Genomic DNA, 23889 nt, shown 5'->3' with positions numbered 1-23889 from the left:
GAGCTCCCCAGTTCCATCTCCTTGAGCATGACCCTCCTCGCCTGCCTGCCTCCCCTGGGGAAGGTTAAAGGGAACAGGAGGGACAAAGCACCCAGCACATAGTAGGTAATCGTTAATGTCAGTCTCCCCTGTTCCCAACAGGCTTCCAATAAAGTAAAGTGCAAGTGCAATGTAAATTACATACTCCAGGTGACAATGATGTGTCAATGTAGGTTCATCAATTGTTGATAATGGGGGCGGCTAGCATGTGTCCACTATATGGGAAATCTCTGTATCTTCTGTTCAATTTTGCTGTGAACCGAAAACTGCTTTAATAAATAGTCTATTGAAAAAATAAATAACCACAAGTGCACTTGCCCCATGATGCTGCTTCCTGCAGCTGACATCAGGAACGCACGGAAAAAGAATGGAGAGAGAGTGATTCCTATTCTCTGCACCCTTTCCGCTTGCCAGGCTTTAACAGTAAAAGGCCAATGTCAGCAGCACAAAATCTTAAAAATCACCCCTACCCTGGGGCATGATTAGAAGTCTGCGTGAGTTCAGAGTTAATATCAGATTCTTCCTCAGGAATTTAAAAAAGAAGTCAGTTTTGAAAGATTTGTATTTCAACCTCCAGATACCTCCAGCCATTTAATGTCATTCTTTCCAATCAGATTCGCTGGTCCTGGCTGAGGATTAGTCTGGGGTCCCTGAGAAGGGTAAACCAAAGGCTTCCCTTCCAGGTCATAAAAGAACCTTGCAAGAAATCACCAGTTGGAGCCTAATCCCCTATGGACACCTGCTTCGGTGCAAAGCCCTTTGCAGGATGGAGGGGGGATTATGACTCCGAGGAGACTGTACATGTGCTTCAAGCTTGAGCAGTCAGGCACATGAGCGAGGGGCTGCAGGCGCTGACAGGTGCAGGCAGGCTGTGTACCGCCGGTGCGGCTGCCGGCAGGCAGAGTTGGAAAGCAGCAACACACGCACAATCCAATTGGTCGGGGGGTTAAAGAATCACACTTATCTTTGCAGCTCCAACCAACTGATGAATTGATGGCAAGTAATAAACAACGCTGGGTTTGTCAGCAGAGGAGAATGACAGGAAAACAAGACACTAGCGCTGGTGTGGTTCTATATCTCTTTCATGTCCAGCTTCAAGTCAGGAGGCAAGAATTTTCTATAAAAATACCGATTTTTTTTAAGGGCATTCTCTTCCATCCTACAAAATGCTTCTTTGATTTAAAGAGTAAATAACCAGATGAAAGAGGATTTTGTCCTACCTAGGCATTAAATTTTCTAAAACCTTGAGCGTCAGCTTGAGCCTACTAAATATACAAGACTAAATTAAAGAAATGGATATGCAGCAGCCACAAATCTACTCAATAATGGGCTTATTAATAAGTGAGCTTTTCTACATGTCATTGCTGGCAGGACTCACAGGACCCAAGAGTGAAAACAGGGCCAGAGGAAGGTCTGTGCACGCCATGGTGCCACGGTTTCCAAACTGGACACAGGAACGAGACCGGGGCAGAAGCTACATTTCAGACATAAAGTTGGAAGAGGTAATAATTTGCAATGGCTTCAGCTAACCATGCACAATGGGAAAAGGACAATTGTGTCATTTAGAACGTGCTGGACTAAATATAATGTCTTATATTAACATGGACAGATTCTTTCCAGGTTATTATGCAAAGGGAGGGAGGGTGCAATCACTCTAATTAAATGAAATTACCGTTTTTAACTTCTGGAATATTTCAATTCTAATACGCTCCTTGAATCCACCCATGGGGGTGCTGAGGCCATAAGGAAGCCGTTTAATTTTTATTGAGATGAAACACACACATATATGCACATATCCCAGCAGTACCCTGCTACCCTGTGTTCTGCTACCCGCATAACCAGGAGATTCAGAAGGCAAGTGAGCAAGTGAATTTGATTTTGAATGCTCCCAGGGCGGTGCTGTTTGTGCCAGAATCCTATTGTTTCCTCATTTGCTCTGAAACAGCACCAGGGTTGGTGTTTGTGGGTCAAGAGACAGCAGTCAAGCTCTCGTCAGTACAGTGTATAACCCATTAATTTCCTGATATAGTAGGATGCTACACAAGAGTGCCAAGATCCTCATCTCCCAATCCTTAGCCAACTTTCCTTATTCTGCCTTAAATGAAAGCAATTTCAAAAGAACAAGAAAACATCAGATTAGACATTCTAAATGCCTTCTGTGTAGCACATACCAAGCAAATCACAGACTGTCCAAGCTGGAAGGGATCTTGGACAGCTCCTGGCCCATCCACCCTGGAACCCAGAGAGGGTCAGTGACTTGCCCAAGGTCACACAGGAAGTATGCAGCAGGGCCTAAGGCAGCATCCCTGGTCTGTGGACTCTCTGGCCAATTTATCAAGCACATTTGGCTAAAAACCTTTGAAAGGTCTACTTTTTTATTATTATTAGTTTGGCTCCTGTTCAAGATATTTTTTCAAAAATCAAACATTTCAACATAATTGCAAATAGTCCATGGCTTGCCTTATCTGGACCTGTCACTGCTGATTTTGCAAATGGGTTTCAAGAGAGGGGTGGAAGCCCCAATGGATATAGGATCAAATCCTCACTGAACTGCTTCAGGTAACAATGGATGCTTGATTAATCAGAAAGAGAAGTGGAAAAAACTTTGCTCGACCCACTCTTTAAAAAGCTGCAACATTCCTTTATTCATAAATTATTAGGTAACTTGATTCCTAAAATTTAATTTAATTTTTATTACACACACACACACACACACACACACACACTGAATCTCTCCGTTTGGGAAGCTCAGAGGATCTCCTCCCCCTCACCCCACCTTCCATCGCAGGAAAAAAATATTGTTAAGACTGAAAACACATCTTCTACTAAATGCAATGTGGTATCCTAGAATAAAATAAGGACACAGGCAGAAAAACTGGTGAAATTTGAATGAAGTCTGAAGTCCAGTTAACAGTAATGTACTTTTACCATAAAATCCCCGACATGGTGACTCGCAGCACTGCAGTTTACAAAGAACGGCTCCCCGTGGAGAAATCCTGGTTAAGGGCAGTCTGTGCCTAGTAGAAAAGCTGGGGCCTCTTTCAGCTTTCAGTTAAGGGGCTTTTCGCTCTTAATTTTGTGGAAATGTGTCAACAGTTCTCCAGGTGTTCTTTTAAACTGTCCCTGAAACTACACGAGGAGTGCCATGGCCTCGGGGAAGAAGTTCCGCCTCCTCCGTTTTAAATTCCACCCACCAAAGAAAAGTCTGTCCTCTTTTCCTCCTGGGGTTAATGTAACACAAAGCAGCCATCATTTTGCCTGTTGCTTCTGAAGGGTCCAAAGGGTCCACGTCAGGCAGGTTATGTGTCCCGCCATGGCTAGAAGTGGGGTGACCCTGGGGCAAGAGCTCATTTTGCCAAAGTAGCCACCTCTGTTGGGAAAATGACAGTCAAGAGACAGAGCTGCTCAGCTCACACAGGCTCCTGCGCCACAGGCTCCCACACTTAAAGGACAGCTCTGCTCCTGTCAACCTCTCCCTTGCCGGCAAGGGTTTATTCTCAGGCTTCAAAAACTACGACATGGAGAGTTTAGGTTTTACTCTGGAAGCAGCAAGAGTAAACAAACAAGCTAAAGGCTGGTGCTGCTCTGAGTCACAGTTTAACAGCACCATGGTGTTATTGAGGGAGATTCAGAGAGAAGATCTGGAGCGGGCTCAATGAAATGGTGGTGGGGGAAGGCGGGGGTGGCAGGCGGGGAGCACTGCTGGTAAACTGAAACTCACAGCCAAGCAGCTTGACCTTTATGGCACAGCTGAGTCTGGGGTGCAAATTGAAGGGACAGTCTGCGTTTTGAATGCCCAAGGTAACTGACAGCCTTTCCAAAGCATATCACCTTATCACCTTGTGACCGTTAAGTTACCCAAGTCTTTTTAAATTGCCACTAAAACTGAATCCCCATTTACAAATGATCATTTGCCTCAAGTATCTTTAGTGCATAAATTTATCATCTGGGAACTCCAGACCCTTTAAGGCCAAGGCTAATGGACTACTTCTTTATAAATATATGGAATGCTAAACAAAGGGAAAAGATTGATAGAGGGGGAAGAGGAATTGTTGCATGGAAACTCACAACGAGCTTTGCCCACTGCACCCTGATGCAGTATAAACCGATCGGCCTTTTTTCCAGAAGCTGCAAAGAAGTTTCTGAAAGCCTCAAGGGCTTCCTCCAAAGGGGTCGATGGGCTGGGAAGCAAATGAGGGAAGCCAACATCAGGTGCACAGCCAGGGAGACGGCTCAAGACTCACCTGGACACAGGCCACTGAACGGCACTCAGGAGGAAGTAGTCGTGGGCCTCTGCTGCCTAGGAGTTTCCCAGCAGCCAGCAGGCCCTCAGCTGGAGTTCAAAACATCTGCGCTGGCGGGGAGTGGGGGTTTACAGAACAGTCCAACCCCCTGAGAAGCATTTCTCTGCAGAAGCAGAGCATGTGTCCCTTTTCCCCCAAACTCTTCACTTCTTGTACGCAAAGGAGGTCGGGGGAGGGGTGAAGGGGGAAAAATGCCTGCAAAGGATCCATGAATCCACCCTGGACCCAACACTATCCATCATACTCCAACTGGTTTTCAGTAGCCCTGGGCTGTAGATCAGTAAGCACACACACTCCTTTAAAAAGCATGATTAAATCCCTGGAAGCCTGTTGTCATGAGGTTATATTTCTCAATTAACAGATGGCAGAAAGGACAAACACTCTCAGGGGCTAGGGAATTTATTTTTTACATTCAGGCAGGAGTCTCATTTCCAAAAAGGTTAGGGACCGCTTATTTGGTCCAGTGGCCCCATTTTCCAACTGGAGAACAAGAGGTCCTGAGAGGGCAAGTGACTTGCTTCAGGATACACAACCTGGTCCAAAAACAGCAGCGTCAAGCCAGTGCACTGTGGATCACACAAACGGCCTCCTCAGGCCACTTAAGAGCTAACAAAACTTTGTTTCAGGGAAAAACAAAAAACAAAAAACCACAGAATGGCAGTAGCAAAGGCCACCTAATTATGCCAAGCAGAGATTTTATCTCTTTTAATGCTCATAAGAATCCACAGCCCTATTCACACATTGTAACCACACATTTGCTCAAGTATTTGTTACTATCGCCTGCACTAGCCTTTAAGCCTCACAAAGGCAAGGGCCATGTCTGTGCAGAACTACGTTCCCAGTGCCTGAGAGCTATTTGCTCTGTAAGCTATACATTCCTGTTTTAAAGTATTTAAAAAAAAAAAAAAAAAAAAGCCCAGAAAGGCCAAGTGATTCACCTAAGGACACACAGCATGGAGTTACTGAAAAAGCTGTGCCACTCTGTCCATACTCTGCCCCAGACTCTCTCCAAACCACAGCCTTACCTTGACGGCCTCCGCGTGGGTCACCCGGGCCAGGGATTTGTCGTTGACGCGCAGAATCTGGTCCCCGACCCGCAGTCCTTCCTTCTCAGCTAGAGAGCCTGGTTCCACCAGAGACACGTAGATGCCCACGCCGTGCTCCGAGCCCCCACGGATGCTGAAGCCCAAGCCCTCGTGGGCCTTGGCACGCCGCAAACTCACCAGGCGCACCTCCCCTGGCCCCGCGCCGTCGGGGCCGCCCCAGGCGGGCTGCCTGTAGGGGGTGGTGGCGGGCAGGTAGAGGCCCTCGGCCGTGTATTGGTCGAAGAGCAGCTGGTCGGAGCGCGGGATGACCAGACGAAGCATGGGCAGCAGGCGCCGCTTGACCGGACTATCCAGCAGCACGCGCAAGGTGCGGACCAGGTCGAAGACGTTGCGGCGCGCGTGGTAAGCGTTCAGGCAGTGGGTGAACTGCTCCCGCTCCGCCTCGCTCAGCAGCGCGGTCAGCGCCTGGTGCAGCTGGCGCACGTTGGCAGACAGTAACCGCAGCCCCGCGCCCCCGCCGCCGCCCGCCCCGGCCGCCGAGCCCAGCGAGCCGGTGGAGGACGAGCTCACCGACAGGCCGTCCAGCGGCGCGTTCATCTCCACGCCGAGGCCGGGCCGGGCTCTGAGCGCGCGGGGTGTGGGCGGTGCCGCTGTCCTCGCGGGTACTGGCGCGACAGCTGGATCCCCGGGAGCGCGGAGACGACGGCTGGAGCCTGGGTTTGGGGAGCACGGGTACAGTGGCTGGATCCTAGGGGGTCGCGGAGACCGCTGCTAGAGTCCCGGAGGCGCGAAGACGGCGGGGGTCGCGAACCTGGAATCCGGGGGACGCGGAGACGTCGGCGGGTTCCTGAGAGACACAAGAGTTGGCTGCTGGGGCCCGGAGGTGGCGGAGACTGCTGCTGGAGTCCGGGGGGCGCGGGGTCAGCAGCTACATTCTGGAGGGCACGGAGACGACGGGTGGCTGGAGTTTGGGGGCGCCGCAAAGCTGACCTGACTGCCCCGTCACACCATGCCCGGGGCTCCCCCAGCCGGGCGCCCGTTCCTAGGGCTGGGGGACCCCAAAGTCAGAAGTTGGGGCGGAGGGCGCTCTAGTCCCAGAGCACTCCCGGGAGTGGCAGGCGGTGAAGCGGCGCGGGCGTCCGACAAGGGGTGCGGGGCATGTCCGGGGCAGCCCCGGGATGCAGCCGCCCGGGAAGCCTCCGCGCCTCTGCGCCGCCCGGCCGCAAGCCCGGACTTTGCGAACTGTTGAGCCACCCGGGCCGAGTCTTCCAGCGAGTTCCGACGCCGTCTCGTTGCCAGCCCGGCCCGGGCCCCGCCCCCTCGCCCCTCCTCCTGCCCGCCCCCTCCCCCCCGGACTCCTCAGGAAATGACGTCCCGCCCGGTGCGCCTGGCCGTTGCCTGGAGACGGGGTGAAACAGTCCAGCCCCAGGGAAGAAAGGGGTGAACGCGGCGATAGGGGTGGGAGGAGCCCCCGCGTCCCCTACCCCGCCGGCAGAGCCGGGAGCGGGGCTCAGAAACAGCGCTCTTCGGCGGTCGCAGCGAGTGCCGGCACCAGGATCGCTTTGGAGTAATTAGCCGGCTAGCTAATTCACAATTCGGGGGGAAATCGTCAAGTTTTTTGTTTGTTTGATTTTTGCTTCCAAAATACTGGGCACTTCAGTCTCGGTTTTCTTCCTTACAATGTGGCGCTCCCCTCCTGCACGCGCCCTGACATGACAAATTCCAGGGTTTATGTGGACGGTCGTTGGCCACCTACTGTGTGCGAGAGACGAATACAAGCATAGACTGCTGTCTGCCGGAGTCAACTCCGTGGCAGGGATGGATCAGGCTGGACCCCTTCCCAGTCTCCATTGCAAGGGAAAAGCCACTTTCAGAAATATTATATAAAGTGTACACCCCACGCTCGCACACACACATACAAATGAGCGCATATAAAACTGGTGAAATCTGAGTAAGGTGGGTGGATTGTATCAATGTCAATGTCCTGGTTGCCATCGTGTCAACATCGGGAGAAACTGGGTGAAGGGTACATGGCATGTCTATGTATTATTTCTTACAACTGCATTTGGATCTACAATCTCAAAATAGAAATTAAAAATATACATATTTGAAGTGGCTTGGAGAAAAATCTCTTCTATGCTCTCCCATCCCTAGGCAAAATGGGAAGATACACCCAGGTGTGCCCTGGAGTCGGTCGTCACCCACCCAATCCCCCAAATAAGATTTAAGTAAAATCCTGTGCTTTTATTCTAATGGGGAGCTTCATAGTGCTACACACACACACACATACACACACACACCCTACCTCACACACATCCCTTCCAACCTGAGCTGCCTCTCCTAAGCTACTCTTCTATGTATTTTTCGTAAAAGTCTTCCAGAATTTCCATTGCAGAGCCAGCTGACATCTATCCAGGGTAGGGCAAGATGGAGGAGTACCTGGAGGATTTGGTTTGTGGTGGACCCAGAAGGATAGATCATTCATTTATTCATTCGTTTATTTATTTATTTATTTGGTCGCTTTTCATTCAACGTTTTTGAAGCATCTGCTCTGTGCTGGGTCATGTGCTGGGTGCTGGAGACCCAGGGGAGAAAGATCAAATAAATAGAGTTAAAAACCAGTGTGATACCTGTTGTAATGGCGAGGGAGCCCAGGTTTAGGAGAGGAGAATATGGTAAGGACTTTACTGAAGAGGCGACACCTGAATGAAGAACCTGTAAGGAAAACGGACTTTCTCCTCTAGACAATGGGGAAGAGTGGAAAGGTTTTCAACACTGCTGACTTAATGCATTGAGGCTAGGAATGGAAGCTGTGTTTTCCCTAAAGATCTTCAATTCTTTACTTCCCTAAAACAGACATAGGTTAAATTAATGCCCAATAAACATATTTAACAGTGTGTCTGAGGAAGATTTTTTAAAAAATAGCCAATTAGGCTACCTTTGGCCATCTGTCTTAAAGCTCTGATCTTAGCAGTTAATGGTGTTTATCCTTATTCCTCCTTTGTAACTGATGTTGAAGCCTTTCATGCAACTAGACCAAGATGTTTAAGGAAAAAAAATCAATCTTCTCCACCCCAAAAATGTATTAATGACATACCTCAAAATGCCACCAAGCAGGGCTTAATTGTATGCAGTTCAGGTTTCCTGCTAATGTGTTTCATGCTCAGCTCTCACTTAGTTTGTTTTAATTATAATTACTGTGATTGGTTTGATAAATGCATCCCAGGAGCTAAGATCCCCAGTCCCAACATTTTATTTCTGTGCAAAGGATGTTTTCAAGAAGGTGTTTTGCTTTAGGCAGCAGAAACCAGGCTGCATGCAGTCTTAGTAGAACAAGAAACACTTTCTTCTGCAAACATCAGAGACCGTCTGAAATGCTGTGCTGTTGTTTAATTTCATAGAGGACGGTTTGGGAGGGCAGATGATAGAAAAAGAAATCGTTGGAGTTTCTTCCATCCATCTTACATAACCACCTTAGTATCAGTTTGCACTGTGTCCCCTCAGGCAAGAGGCAGTGTGTAACTGTGCTCAAACCTCCAGAATCCTATTTCATGTATGAAGATGTTTGTCATTCAGAAATAAGCTCTTGGAAATAAATGCTTCAGCTTCTGAGGGCTGCACTGCAAGACCTGGGAGAAAAACCTGAGTACACAACTTGGCCTTGGTTGCATACTGCCCTCTTCAGAGGGAAAATATTATTCTCCCATGCATGCAGCAGGCTTCCGTTTGCTTTCTTCACCAAAGCCACTTTTAATTGTTCATTAACGCTCCCCAGCTCTGGCCAGTGAATGCCCTTCCCTTCCCTTAGGAATGTTCCTGGAAACTTGAACACACTGGAGCAGTAGCAAAGACAGAAGGAAGAAGAATAAATTGTGTTGGGCATTTTTCTTTTTCTTTTTTTTTCTAGACGGTCTCATTCTGTCACCCAGGCTGCAGTACAGTGGCACGATCATGGCTCACTGCAGCCTCCACTACCAGGCACAGTATCCTCCCACCTCAGCCTCCTGGTTAGCTGGCACTGCAAAGCCTGGCTAATTTTTTGTATTTTTCATGAAGACAGGATTTCACCATGTTGCCCAGGCTGGTCTTGAACTCCTGGGGTTAAGCAATCCATCCACCTTGGCCTCCCAGAGTGCTGGAATTACAGATGTATGTCACCACAGCAGGCCAGTGGTTTAGTTCCTATGTGTTGGTTTTAACCAAGAAGTTGAGCTGCACTCTGGATACCAGGCAGAAAACCATTATTCCAGTCTCAGAGCTTCCCTTTAACTAGTTGTGTGACCCCACAGCAAGTGGCTTCACCTTTCATTTGTAAAATAAGGCTCCCAAACGTCCTGCCTCCCCAACGTCCTGCCTCCCCAGAAGACAACTGCAACCTGTATGTTTCACGTTCTGTGCAGCAAATGAAAACATGTTGCAACTCATAGAGTAACATAGAGTTATTTTCCCTCTTTGTTATGTCAATCTTAAAAAGCCTTTTGCTAATAAATATTTCATAGTCATTGGAAGTGTCTCTCCTTTCCCTTTATCTGCTGGAATGTACCTTTAAAAGCAATGGAGATGAATTTGAGATGCCTTTGCCATGGGACATACAGAAAAATAAAGCTAATGTTTATTGAGTGTCAAACTGTTTTAGACACTTGTATTTTAACTCATTGTGTCCTCCCACTACTCTGTAAGGGAGATACCATCATCATCACCACCATCATCATCATGCTCCTGGTGAAACAGACAGGACATTGAGACAAAGGGAAGTAACCATACCCAAATTTACAGAAGTAGTGAATGGAAGAGTTGGGATTTGAACCCAAACAGTCTGGCCGCAGAGCTCCTACTTTGAACCCCTGTGCTGTGCGATCCCCCCAATGTTTGGCTCAGAAATGCTGAACCGTCTCGTATCTCTGCTGGGGCTGGTATGAGGACCACATTTTCCCATGGATGGGAATGGTATGAGGGTCACTCTTTCTCTAGAAAATTTGGCTGGGAATATCAAAGGTTAAAAACAAGCTACATATGAACGATTCCTGTTTCATAAGCTGACATTTTGTGGTGGAAGGAATGAACAGGGGTTTAGTCAAGAAGATGTCACTGGGAGAGATGGAGAGGATCTGGGGATGCCCCAGGGTTCTTAGCCTGATAGCAGGAGGAAGAAGAGGCTCAAGGTTCTCTAATGCCGGGTGTCATAAGGAACCTTTTCCAGCTCTGGGATCCCTGGAGAAAGGATGTTAGCAACTGGAGTTATCACTTCTGCTCCAGGACCACAACCTTCCTCTTCCTTGCAATGTCAGTGGGAATGATATCAGCAACGAAAAGAGAAGCAGTCGCCTCTATGAGCAGTAGATAATGCAGACAATATTGATGGAAGTGCAGGGAGATAAAAGAAAGGCGAGAAAAAGAGAAAGCACAAAAATATCAGGAAAAGAGGAGAGATACCGGTATTTATCTTGGCCTAAGTGTAATCTCCTGAGTCTGTCTCATCATTATGGAGAATCATATTATGTTTGTGCAAGAAAGGGAGTTAGAGCACAGAGTTGATCTCCAGGTTCAAATCCCATCTCTGCTATTCACAACCTTTGTGACCTTGGGCAAATCACGGAGGGCTTTTTTGTACCTGAGTTCCCTTACCTCTAAAACAAGGACAGTTGTGCTGTCATCAGTGTTATTGCAAATATTGATTTTGCTCTTATATGGAAAGTGTTTTTCAATATGACTTGCACATACCAGGTGCTCCTACAATGCTTGACACACTTCTCAAAGCTCTTACCACACAAGAGCACCTCAAGGGCGAAGCCACAGCTCCTTTATCTCTCTGTGCCCAGTGTTCAGCCCAAGGATGAGCCCACAGTAGACCCTCAGCAAGTATTTGCTGAATGGTTCCTTAGACTCCTCCCTCTCCCACTCTTGTATTACATATGGGACGCTCAGGGGCCAGAGAAGGTTGCTGTCTTGCCCATAGCCCTGCCGGTAGCCAGTGGTGCCTGTCCCAGGCTTTTTCCTCCAGGAAAATGTGTTGAGTGATTGCAGAGGGCTAAGCACTTTATAGGCATTGTTTCTCTTAATCCCTAGAATCCTGTGAAAAGAATACTATTATTACCACCACTGTACAGATGAGGAAACTAAGTGTCCAAGCTATGAGTTGTTTCTCCAAAGTCTGCTCTCACTGCATCTTATAGTAAGACAGGTGGAACTGAAGCCAATTTCTCTTATACAGCTTTGGGGGAAATAGCAGACTATTATGATAGCAAAAATAAGTTGCAGGGAGCTGATTTGTGGGCTGGAAAGAGGCAGAGCAGTGGAAGCGACCTTATCAGGCATGTTGTGCTGTAATCCAATTGCTACGAAGTCTGTTAAGAGCATCTTAAATCAGGGGATTAGGTATTGGTTACACTGGGACACTCACTCCAACACCAGCTCTGTTCTGATTAGAGAAGCCCCTAGCAAAATCATCCTTGCCATGTACACATCAGCATGGTTCACTGGGGCATCCATTCATGCATTCATTCCTTTCATTCATTCAGATGGTACTTAGGTCCCTCTGCTCTGCCAGACTACATTCTGGGGATTCAGCAGGAGCAAGACCGCCATGGTCCCTGCCCTCCTGGAGCCGATGGTCAGGAGCTGTCTCATTGTGTGCATCAAATGTGATGATGGGTGACTGGATGCAAGCCCTGTGAGGTGTGAGGTAAGGGTCCCAGGCAAGGCTTCCCAGCTGGCATCCTCTTATCTGAGCCTCAGCCTCCAACCCATTTCAGCATCAGAGCACTATGGTCAGTACTGCAGATGGACTTGGTTAAATAATCCCTGCTTATTAACCTTGGAGGAATCACATAATCTCCCTGAGCCTCAGTTTTTTCATCTATTAAAAAAAAAAAAAAAAAAAGAGCTTGGCCGGGTGTGGTGGCTCACGCCCGTAATCCCAGCACTTCGGGAAGCCAAGGCGGGTGGATCACCTGAGATTGGGAGTTCGAGACCAGCCTGACCAACATGGAGAAACCTCGTCTCTACCAAAAATACAAAAATTAGCCGGGTATAGTGGCACGTGCCTGTAATCCCAGCTACTCAGGAGGCCGAGGCAGGAGAATCACTTGAACCAGGAAGTCGGAGGTTGTAGTGAGCCGAGATCACACCACTGCACTCCAGCCTGGTGACAGAGTGAGATTACTCCATCTCCCCACAAAAAAAAAGAGCTTAAAGGGGGTGGCTGGAAGGTTAATGAAGAGAACATACGTAAAGCACATTGCACAGTGGCTAGGAAGTGCGTAATGGAAACTTGGAAAAGGTGGGAACATGGAACAAGGGGCAGCTCTGGGCTGGTTATAAGAAGTATGGTACTTTGAGAAAATCGCTCCTTTGCTTTGCCTTTCTATATAGCTCCCATCAAACATTTTTTTAATAGTGAGATGTCTCACTTTCCATGGAATTGCCTCATTTTCTCACTGATCCTTAAGGAAGCTTTTTTCTTTGTTTTGTTTTTAACTTTAGCCTTCAGGGCATTATGAAAATGTAATGCTGTTCTTGGACCCTCTGTATAGTGTTGGTCAAGTTCATTCTCTCCAGCTTCAGCCTTCCCATTTGTACAATGAGGGGATTGGAGGTGGTGGTCTGCAGGCCTCTCTTGCTCTAAGGATTATGTTTTTGTTTCTATAGCAGAGGAGGAGGTAGGGGAAAGGAAGAAGAGAAGGACAGGAGGTAGGGGGTATGAAACGTTTTCTGGGAGTTCTGGGCTGAGACAAATTGAGAATTCTGTCCCTGGCTCCACAGCTGACTGATGACTCTTCCTTTGACTGGTTTGTGGCTCTTAATGTCTCTTTGTCTCTGGGTTTCAAATAGCAGCTAATGGTCCTAGCTGCCTTTCAGCCAGTTTTGTGATTTTTGCTTTTGACTTTGACCATCTTCAAAGACACTCGACACACATTTTTATTACATTTACAGGGCCCGGCGTGCCCAACTACTTAGCAAATTGTGTCAAAGAATCTATAACTGTTACGGAAGAATGCTTTCTGTCTGCATTCTTCTTCATTCTTTGGAAATATGATATTCTCATTGACCTTCTATGAAGGTCACAGTAAATGACGTTTCAACATCCTAAAATTATAGTCTTTTTTTCAAAGCCAGGTGGAATCTTAAAGATCTATTCATCTTTTTCATTCGACAAACAGTTTATCAAGTGCCTACTGTGTGCCAGGCACTGTGTGTGGGCTGAAAAAGCTGAACTCTAGTCATTGTTCTTATGGCTCTCATCTAATTGGTAGTAACATATAAAGAATAATACTGGCTGTGTGCTGTAATAAAGTGTATTAGTAACCTGTTGCTATGTAACAAATTGTTACTCACTTGATTGCCTAAACAATATGCATTTATTACATCCTGGTTTCCATGAGTTAGGAGTCAGGGCAATCGTTAGCTGTTTCCTCTGCTCAGGATCTTGCAGGGCTGCAATCAAGGTGTTGGCAGGGCTCTGTTCTCATTTGAAATCTTCACATGGGGAGGATCCACTTCCACGCATGCAATCGATGACAGAGTCCATCTCTGTGACAGTACGACTGAGGGCCCACCTTTTTCCTGGCGGTTGGCTGGAAGCCTCTCTCTATTTCAAGAAGTTACTCACGTTTCACCATGTGGTCCACCCACGCTAGTTGACACCTCGAAAACCACAAGGGGGTCTCTCTATCTGCTAAGATAATGCCTTATACAACATATTGTAATCATACGAACAACATCCCATTGTTCTCATTGACCTTCTATGAAGGTCACAGTAAATGATGTTTCAACATCCTAAAAGTATAGTCTTTTTTTCAAAGCCAGGTGGAACCTTAAAGATCTATTCATCTTTTTCATTCAACAGTATATCAAGTGCCTACTATGTGCCAGGCACTGCGTGTGGGCTGAAAGAGCTGAACTCTACTCAGTCTACTTTATGTGGCAAAGACACATAAAGTAACCTAAGCAAGGGAGGGCCATCCCATCACCTTTACTTTATTCTATGGGTTAGAAGCCTGTCTGTCTACACTGAAGGGGAGGAGAATACACATGCGTGTGACTCACTGGGCGGGGGGGTCCCCTTAGGGTGTGTCCATCACACAGAAAATGTCAAAGTATAACAAGAGACCAGAGGAAGAAGCAACAGATTCTTCCAGGAGAGGTCAAAAAGACTTTCTGAAAGAGGGAACACTTGAAGGATGACACCTGAGTGAGTAAAGGGTCACCAGGTGGGCAAAGTGGGAAGGACACTCTAGGCAGAGGAACAGCGTGAGTGATGACACAGAAGCAAGAAAGAATGCAGTATGTTCAGGAAACGAAGGAAGTCCAGCATAACTGAACGTAGCAAGTAAATGGCCGGAGATTTGGCTGTAGAGGAAGTGGATTATGACAGACATGGAATGCTGGGCTAAGCAATTTTGACCTTATTCTAAGAGCAACGGAGAACCATCAACTGGCAGGTGCAGGTTCTGATTTTTCCTGGAGGAGTATCAGGCACCTTCTCTAACAGCCCTGAAAGATTTATAGATGCACTTGGACTCCATAAAGATCCACAGTGACAGTAGCACTTCTTCAACAGCATGATAGACATCAGAGCTTGCTAAAAATATGTCTGAGCCACCACAGCGTACCAAACCACAGACTGTTTATGTAGGAAGGGGCTGTCAAAATCCATATAGGCCAATGACTGCCTTTTCTCCTCACTGCAGTTTGATGCAGTTTGGCAGATGTGGCAGGCATCAGAGTCACACTGCCAGGGGTTTAAATCCTGGTTCTGCCACTTGCCAGCTTGAAAGACCTTGAATGACTGACCCCTCTGGTTCTGTTTCCTCAGTCATTCAATGAAGGTAACAGAGGATGCAGTGAAGAGGAAATGCAGTTATATATGCCAAGCACTCATTTGGCATACAGTGTGTGTGTTAGTTTGCTAGGGCTGTGTATTAGTCTGTTCTTGCACTGCTATAAAGAAATACCTGAGACTGGGTGATTTATAAAGAAAAGCGATGTAATTGGCTCATGGTTTTACAGGCTGCCCAAGAAGCATACTGGCTTCTGCTTCTGGGGAGGCCTTGGGAAATTTACAATCATGGTGGACAGCAAAGGGGCAGCAGGAACATCTTACATGGCTGGAGCAGGAGGGAGAGAGAGGGGGAAGTTGCTACACACTTTTTTTTTTTTTGAGATGGAGTCTCACTCTGTTGCCCAGGCTGGAGTGCAGTGGCGTGATCTTGGCTCATTGCAACCTCCTTCTCCTGGGTTCAAGCAATTCTCCTGCCTCAGCTTCCTGAGTAGCTGGGACTACAGGCACACGCCGCCATGCCCGGCTAATTTTTTTTGTATTTCAGTAGAGACAGGGTTTCACCGTGTTGTCCAGGCTGGTCATGAACTTCTGAGCTCAGGCAATCTGCCCGCCTTGGCCTCCCAAAGTGCTGGGATTACAGGCATGAGCCACTGCACCTGGCCAGTGCTACACACTTTTTAACACCCAGATCTCATGAGAACTCTATCACCAGAACAGCACCAAAGAGATAGTACTAAACCATCTGTGAAGGATCCACCCGGATGATCCAATCACCTCCCACCAGGCCCCACCTCTAACATTGGGGATTCCAATTGAACATGAGATTTGGGTGGGGACACAGATCCAAACCGTATCAGGCTGCCGTAACAAAATACCATGGACTGGGTGACTTAAACAACAGACATTTATTTTCTCACAAATCTAGAAGCTTGAAGTCCAAGATCAAGGTGTCAACAGGGTTGGTTTCTTCTGAGCCCTCTCTCCTTGGTTTGTAGACAGCCTTCTCCCTGTGTCTTCACATGGTCTTTTGCCTGTTTATGTGCCCATGTCTGTGTCCAAATTTTCTCTTCTTATAAGTCATATTGGATTAAGGCTCACCCTAAAACATCATAACTACCTCTTTAAAGGCCTTATCTCCAAATATAGTTACATTCTGAGGTCCTCAGGATTAGGAATTCCACATATGAATATGAGGTAAGGGAGGACATAATTCAGCCCATAATAGTATGTATATTCCCAACTAATGTTAGATGCTTCCTCCTCCAGCTCCAATTGGTGAAAATCTTTATGTCCCAATTCCAGGCACGACTTCTCAGGCTCTCCTATCCTAACTATTCTATGAGAACTAGTTTGTGTCATGAAAAACCTTCCATAAGGACGTGCATTTGTTCCTTGCTCTGTGCATGACAAAAAACAAAAAAACAAAAACAGCAACAACAGCCCTGGTGCTATCCTAACACTGTTGGAATGTGCCTAACGAGTCACTTGAATAACCTTTCTTTAATTTAATCCAATGGCAGTAATTTTCTGGAACACACCGTTACAAGGGAGCAGTATGATCTCCAGGGCTTTTTGTTGTCTAATTAAAAGGCACTGTAGCAAGAAGGAGTTTGCAGTTGCCTTTCAGAATCTGATTTTGGAGTTGGAGAAAATGAGGATTTTTTACTGGACTGTGAGGAGGTTAGGAAGGGTGGCCGGCCCAGGGAGACTGTGGAAGCTTTTGCTGGTCATGTGGCAAAGGCTTTGTGCCATTGTTTTTGCTTGTCAGAAAAAGCCAAGGTCACTCCACTGTCTGGGAGTCCTCTTTCCTTATAGGTGATGGACAACGAAAGCCTGACCATGGGCTAAGATCCTCACTGGCTGAGGAATTTCATGGGGCAGGGGTGGCTGCTGATCCATTTACAAAATTAACTCATTCATCAGCACTGTCTTACTGAACATTTATTAGGTGCTAATGGTGGGCATAAAGGTAAAAATAATTGACATTTATAAATATCTATAGATTACAGGTTCTTAATGTGGGGATCATGGCTTCAGAGCACCTGTGACGTCTCAGAAGTTGTGCACCGTATCTGTGCTTGTGTGCGTATCAATGTTTCATTTTTCTAAATTCTGTGGTCCATGACCAAAAACATTGAGACCTCCTTATTCTAAATAATACTTGCTTCAATTTACTGAGAGCTTACTTTATCAGATACATTATGTTCCTTTCTTCATTTAAGACTCATGTCAATTCTCCAAGAATTCCTGTATCATCCCCATTCAACAGATGAGGAAACTGAGGCTGGGAGGCTAAGCTTTTAAAAGGCAAAGCTTGGGTTTCATCCAGTCATACAAGAAACTTTTATTGAATATCCCTGCTCTAGAGGAAGAGTTAGACAACTGCAATACAATGAGGTGGGTGCTCCAATAGAGGAAGGTAGATGGGGCACAGAGGGAGCACCTGACCCAATGTGGAGGTTGGAAGTCAGGAAAGCTTCCTGGAGGAGTGAATGCCTGCACTGAGTCTTAAGGAGAAGGCAGGTAAAAGAGTTGGGAAGGGGACTCCGGAAGTGAAGACTAATTTGCGTCTGGGAGTGTGCCAGTTCAAGAAGGGAGAGAAACACAGAAACATAGATCTGACCAAGGTCTTCTTTTTTTTTTTTTTTTTTTTTTCAGAAACCTCATTCAACCAGTAAACCTCAGAAATGATATTCAGCCTCACTTGTGATCAGAGAGTTGCAAGTTAAAACAACATTGAGATACCATTTCGCACATACCAGATTGGCAAAATCAAAATAACTGACATTACCAAGTATTGGCAAGGTTGTGGTGCAAAAGGAATGTGCTTCAGGGCTGGTGGGAGTATAAATTGGCAGGACCACTGTGGAGAGCTGCTTGGCAGCATCTAGTAGGCTTGAAAAAATGCCAACTTTAGACCTGGTAGCTCCGTATCTTGGTATATTTCCTGGAGGAAACTCTTACACATTTGTACCAGACATGTGTCCGTTGGTTTCTGCTATGTAACAAACCATCCCAAAATGCACGGTCTAACCATCACCGGTTTAGCTCACACTTCTGTGAGTCAGCTGAGCTTTTTCATGGGTCTGCGGTCAGTTGGAGGCTCAGCTGGTAGCTGAATGATCTAGGAAGCCCTTACTCACTTGCCTGTCAGTTCGCTGGCAATTGGCTGGGGCTACAGGAGCAATTGGTCTACACATCCCTTGTCATCCAATTGATGTCACAATTAACACCTTTGCCTGGGAGATAGGAGATGCCTCGAATAAATGGGAGCTGAAATCACACTTTCTGCAGGATGAACTGATAACATGAATTAGAAAAACGCAGCCTTCAATTGCTTTTCTTTTCCTTGTAACAGTTTTATTGGAGTATTGTTCAAGTACCATACAATTTACTCACTTAAAGTGTATAGTTATATGGTTTTTGATATATTCCCAGTTGTGCAATCAATTCTAGAACATTTTCATCACCCCCAAAAGAAGCCCCATACCCTCTAGCCATCATCCCCCATAATCAACCCCCAGCCCTAAAATGCCACTTACTTACTGTGTCTAGAGATTTGCTTATTCTGGACATTTTATACAAATGGAGTCATTCAATATGTAGCCTTTTGTGACAGGCTTGTTTTTTTTTCTTTTGTTTTGTTTTTGTTTCTGTTTTTGTTTGTTTGTTTTGAGATGGAGTCTTGCTTTGTAGCCCAGGCTGGAGTGCAGTGGCATAATCTCAGCTCACTGTAAACTCTGCCTCTCAGATTCAAGCCACTCTCCTGCCTCAGCCTCCCATGTAGGTAGGATTACAGGTGCCTGCCACCACATCTGCTAATTTTTGAATTTTTTTATTAGAGATGGCTTTTCACCATGTTAGCCAGGCTGGTCTAGAACTCCTGACCTCAAGTGATCCCAAAGTGCTGAGATTACAGGTGTGAGTCACCGAGCCTGGTCTTTTCCTTTTTTTTTTTTTTTTTTTTTTTTTTTGAGACAGGGTCTTGCTCTGTCACCCAGGCTGGAGCACAGTGGCACCATTATGGCTCACTAGCTCACTGTAGTCTCTACCTTCTGGGCTCAGGCAGTCCTCCTGCCTCAGCCCCTTGAGTGGCTGGGGCTACATGTGTGCACCACCACACTCAACTAATTTTTTTACTCTTAGTAGAGCCAAGGTCTTGCTATATTGCCCCGACTGGTCTTGAATTCCTGGGCTCAAGCAATCCTCCTGTCTTGGCCTCCCAAAGTGCTGGGATTACAGGTATGAGCCACTACACCTGGCTGTGACTGGCCTCTTTCACTTAGCATAATGTCTTCAAGGTTCATGCATGTTGTAGTATGTATCAGAACTTGATTCCTTTTCATGGCTGAATAATATTCCATCATATGTCTTTGCCACATTTTGTTTATTCATCAGTTGATGGACATTTGGGTTGTTTCCACCTTTTGGCTACTATGAATAATGCTGCTATGAATATTTATGTATATGTTCTTGTGCAGACAAATGTTTTCATTCCTCTTAGTTATATACCTAGGATTAGAACTGCTGAGCTGTTTAACCATTGTTAACCATAGACACCTCTATGGTTAACCATTTGAAGAACTGCTAGACTGTTTTCCAAAAAGGCTGCAATAAGTCTTAGAGTTTATAGCCTTCAAGAGTCAACCTTTTGAGGCCTTTCAATCTAACATCTACTTGTGTTACTTTCGGTTTCTTCCTTGTTGTTATTGATGGTTTCATTTCTTTGTCAGCTTTCTACCAACCAGCATTCAGATGCGATGTGGCTTCAGGCCCAGAAAACTCACAGTTTTGGGGCAGCTCTGTCTATTCCACCCTTTGGACTCTGAGGCCCTGACAAGATTGAGGAACTGCAGCTCTCTCGCCTGCACACTTTCGCTGGCTCATGGGGAATCTTTCTGTTCCCAGTTCCATTTCACTCCTGTTCCCTCTACTGTAGAGCCTTCCTTAGCTCCGCCCTCTCCTCCACCCAGCCAAGGGATGGGGGGTTCCTGGGGGTCATCCAACCAACTCTCCATTTCTTGCTGGGGACTCTGAGGCAAGATAGGGTGGTTGTGGTGTCCTAGGTTAGAAAATAAGTTGATGGCAGAATTTGACAGAATTCCAAGTTTCTTTTTTTCTTCTTATTATAGAAGTAATGTGTGCTTATTGTACAAAAATTTGAAAATAGATGTAAATAGATGCAAAAAGAATAAAAACACATTTTTTGGAAAAAGATCACCCCTAATTCCCCCCACTATAGAAAATAAATGCAAACATTTTGGGTGTATAGCTTTTATTTATGTAATTATCCATTCATTTATTCAGTGTGATATTGTGATTTATAATAAGAAATATATTTTTTGGTCTTTGACCCCAATTCCTGACACAGAGCTGCTAATCCCTTGGAATTTCCTGGATGATAGAAGCATATTTTGTTCTAATGAGGCAGCTCTTAGTGGGTTCCTGAATGGAGGTGGTCGCCAGAAACATGAAACCGTGATTAGAAGCTCAGAACTTTCAGTCTCACACTGCCTACCCGTATCCCCCAGGAAGGGAAGAGGAGCTGGAGACTGAATTAATAATCTACCATGTGATAAAACCTCCAAAAAATCCCTGAACTATGGGGTCCAGAAAGCTTCTAGGTTGCTGAACACAGGAAGGTTCTCAAAGGGTGTCAAGCCCACAGAAGACGTGGAAGCTCTGCACCCCTTTCCCACATACCTTGACTTGCGTACCTCTTCCTCCACTATTTGTCTATATCCTTTGTACCATCCAGTATAATAAACTGGTAAGCATAAATACATGTTTCCCTGAGTTCTGTGAGCTGCCCTGGCAAAGATCAAAACTAAGAAGGAGGTTGTAGGAACCTCCGATATACAGCTGGTTGGTCAGAAGCGCAGGTGATGGCGTGGACTTGTGATTGGTGTCTGAAGTGGGTGGCAGTCTTGTAAGACTGCACCCTTAACTTGTGGGGCTTGTGTTAACTCCAGGTAGATAGTGTCAGAATTTAATTGTATCGTACGACACCCAGCTGGTGTTGGAGAATCCATCTGTGTGGGAAAAAAACTCACATATCTGGGGCCACAGAAGTGTTAACTGTGAGTATAAAGAAAAATTCATTTTTCCTATACACATTCAGTAAAGGTTTATTGGGTGTCTACCAATTGCTAAGTACTTTATCAAACCCTGGGGACTTTTTTTTTTTTAATATACGTAGGTATGTAAATATATACATCTTTCCCTACAAAAATGGAATCATCATTATATAGATATTATATATAATTTGAATTTCTCTATCATACCAACAATATGTGGTCAGTCTTTTTCTATGGCAATGCAAATAAATCTACATCATTCTTAATGACCATTTAGAGTGTACCATGATTTCTTTAAGGAATCCTCTGTTATCAGACACTTCAATATTTTAACTTTCTCTTATTGTCAGCATAGCTATAATAAACAATCTTTTGTCTTCTTAACCCTTCAGATAAATTCATAGAGACATAACAGCTGGCCAAAAGTATATTCTTTTCTAGAGGCTATTATTGATACTTTTTGCCAGCACCTATCAAAAAGACTTCATAGGTAGCGTCTCCCATCAGGAGTATGTAAGAATGCCTATTACCCACTCCTTGTGAACATTCTGCTAAGCCCTGGGGAACTTATTCTTTTTATTCTTTTCCAATTTGAAAAGCAAAAAAATTGGTTGTATGTGTTTCCTTGGGCTACTGTAACAAAGTACCACAAACTGTGTGCTAAAAAGAACAGAAAATGTATTCACAGTTCTGGAGGCTAGAATTCTAAACTCAAGGTATCAGCAGGGCCATCCTGCCTCTGAAACCTGCAGGGAAATCATTCTTGGTGTCCTTCTGGCTTCAGGTGTCTTCCTAGCTTCTGGTGGCTTGCTGGCAATCTTTCGTGTGCCTTGGCTTGCAGCTGCATTGCTCCAATCTCTGCCTTCATTGACATTCGGCTTTCTCCCTGAGTGTCTCTGTCTTCACATGGCCAGCTTCTTATTAGACACCCATTGGCCAGGCACGGTGGCTCATGCCTGTAATCCCAGCACTTCGGGAGGCAGAGGCAGGCAGGTCACCCAAGGTCAGGAGTTCGAGCCCAGCCTGGCGAACATGGAGAAACTCTGTCTCTACTAAAAATACAAAAATTAGCTGGGTGTGGTGGCACATACCTATAATCCCAGCTACTTGGGAGGCTGAGGCAGGAGAATCGCTTGAACCCGGGAGGCAGAGGTTGCAGTGAGCCAAGATCAAGCCACTGCCCTCCAGCCTGGGTGATGAGAGTGAAACTCCTTCTCAAAAACAAAAAAACAAAAATCAACAAAAAATAAAAAACACGAAACCCATTTTGTTGGATTAGGGGCCAGTTCTACTTCAGTATGACCTCATCTTAACTAACTGCATCTGCAATGACCTTATTTCCACATTTCCAAATAAGGTTACATTCTAATAAGATACTGGGGGTTCGGATTTCAACATACCTTTTTCTCCTTTTTTGGCAGAGGAAGACGCAATTCAATCCATAATATTGGTAATGCATGACTTTAACATTTGTTTTCTGTCCCAGCTACTCAGGAGGCTGAGGTGGGAGGATCATTTGAGCCCAGGACTTGGAGGCCAGCCTGGTAACGTAGCGAGACCTTGACTCTTTAAAAAAATGTTTTTTGATTCCTGAAAAGATTAAGCATTTTTCCATATATACCTTTGTTCATTTTTCTACAATAATCTTTGTCTTTATTTACTTTTAAGAACTCTTTACAAAATAAAAATATTCACAACTAAACCCTAGGCTCTTTTCCTCTTTTACTCAATCTCAAACACAGCAAAATGTGTCCAGACTTTGGAGTATTTTTAAATTGTCAGAGTATAGCTTGCCTTGGGTGCTGCTCTCTGCCTACTGGCATGGGGAAAGAATCCTCTTCTTATGGCCCCAGCTGGGGAATGTGACATTTGTGACTTCTGTATTAATCAAAATAGGCTAGATTATGCCACATTAAAAAAATGACCCCAGAAATCTTGGTGGGTCACAGCACAAATATTTATTTCTCACTCAGACCACATGTTCACTGCAGGTTGGCTAAGACCCTGCCCTGCACCATTACTCCAAGACCCAGGCTCCTATTGGAGCTCCCATCTGGGACATTAGCATCAGGAAAACAGAAACTATACTGTGACTTTAGCAGAGAGAATTTAATATAGGAAATTGTTTTCATGAGCACTAGAGGAATGAAAAGTCAACAGAGAACAGTGAGGGAACACTAAGAGTTAACTGCAGGAAGGAAAGACCAATCCCAAGCAAAGGCCACCCCTAGATTTGGGGGAATGAAGGGAATAAATTGGGATTATCAGAACCTAGCGACTTAGAGGCAGGGCTGGCCACACAGAGCTGGTACCCAGATCTCTGAAGAGGTGGAGCTGCTCAACTGGTCTCACAGGAGGTGCAGTAAGGCTGGCTTTGGGAGGGCTGGAAACTGGAACCAACTACTAGTGCCAGGAGCAAGGGCTGTTGCTATGGAGACACTGACAGGATCGGCAGGCAAACAGGAGTGAACAAGACCCTTCTCCCCTCTCCTTTGCTTGCAGCCTCTCCCCATGCTCACTGATGGCAAAACCAAAAGGAACATCAGACAAAAGAGCCTCAGCATGGCAGAGTAGAATATAGAAGAGTGGACAGAACTAGCTATATGGTGGAGGGAAGGGGAGTGTGATGAACCAGGCACTAT

General features: G+C 45.8%; 1 protein-coding gene across 4 annotated transcripts in view; it reads right to left on the bottom strand.

The window, feature by feature from the left end:
* The window catches only part of WHRN (whirlin), a 109225-nt gene extending 96668 nt beyond the window's left edge, over window positions 1-12557 (bottom strand). The window contains exon 1 of one of the 4 annotated variants that reach the window (XM_014346270.4): window positions 5369-12557. In XM_014346270.4, coding sequence (XP_014201756.2) covers window positions 5369-5986 — 618 coding nt within the window. In that variant the 5' untranslated portion in view covers window positions 5987-12557. Of the gene's footprint in view, window positions 1-4283; window positions 4391-5368 lie in introns of those variants that run through there. The other 3 variants (XM_024930131.4, XM_063593926.1, XM_034928919.3) reach the window with 3 other exon arrangements.
* Window positions 12558-23889: the final 11332 nt, after the last annotated feature.

This window comes from Pan paniscus, chromosome 11, assembly GCF_029289425.2.
Source record: "Pan paniscus chromosome 11, NHGRI_mPanPan1-v2.0_pri, whole genome shotgun sequence".
Lineage (NCBI taxonomy): Eukaryota > Metazoa > Chordata > Mammalia > Primates > Hominidae > Pan > Pan paniscus.
The sequence above is the reverse complement of the archived record's forward strand: the minus strand, read 5'-3'. Positions and strand labels throughout refer to the sequence as shown.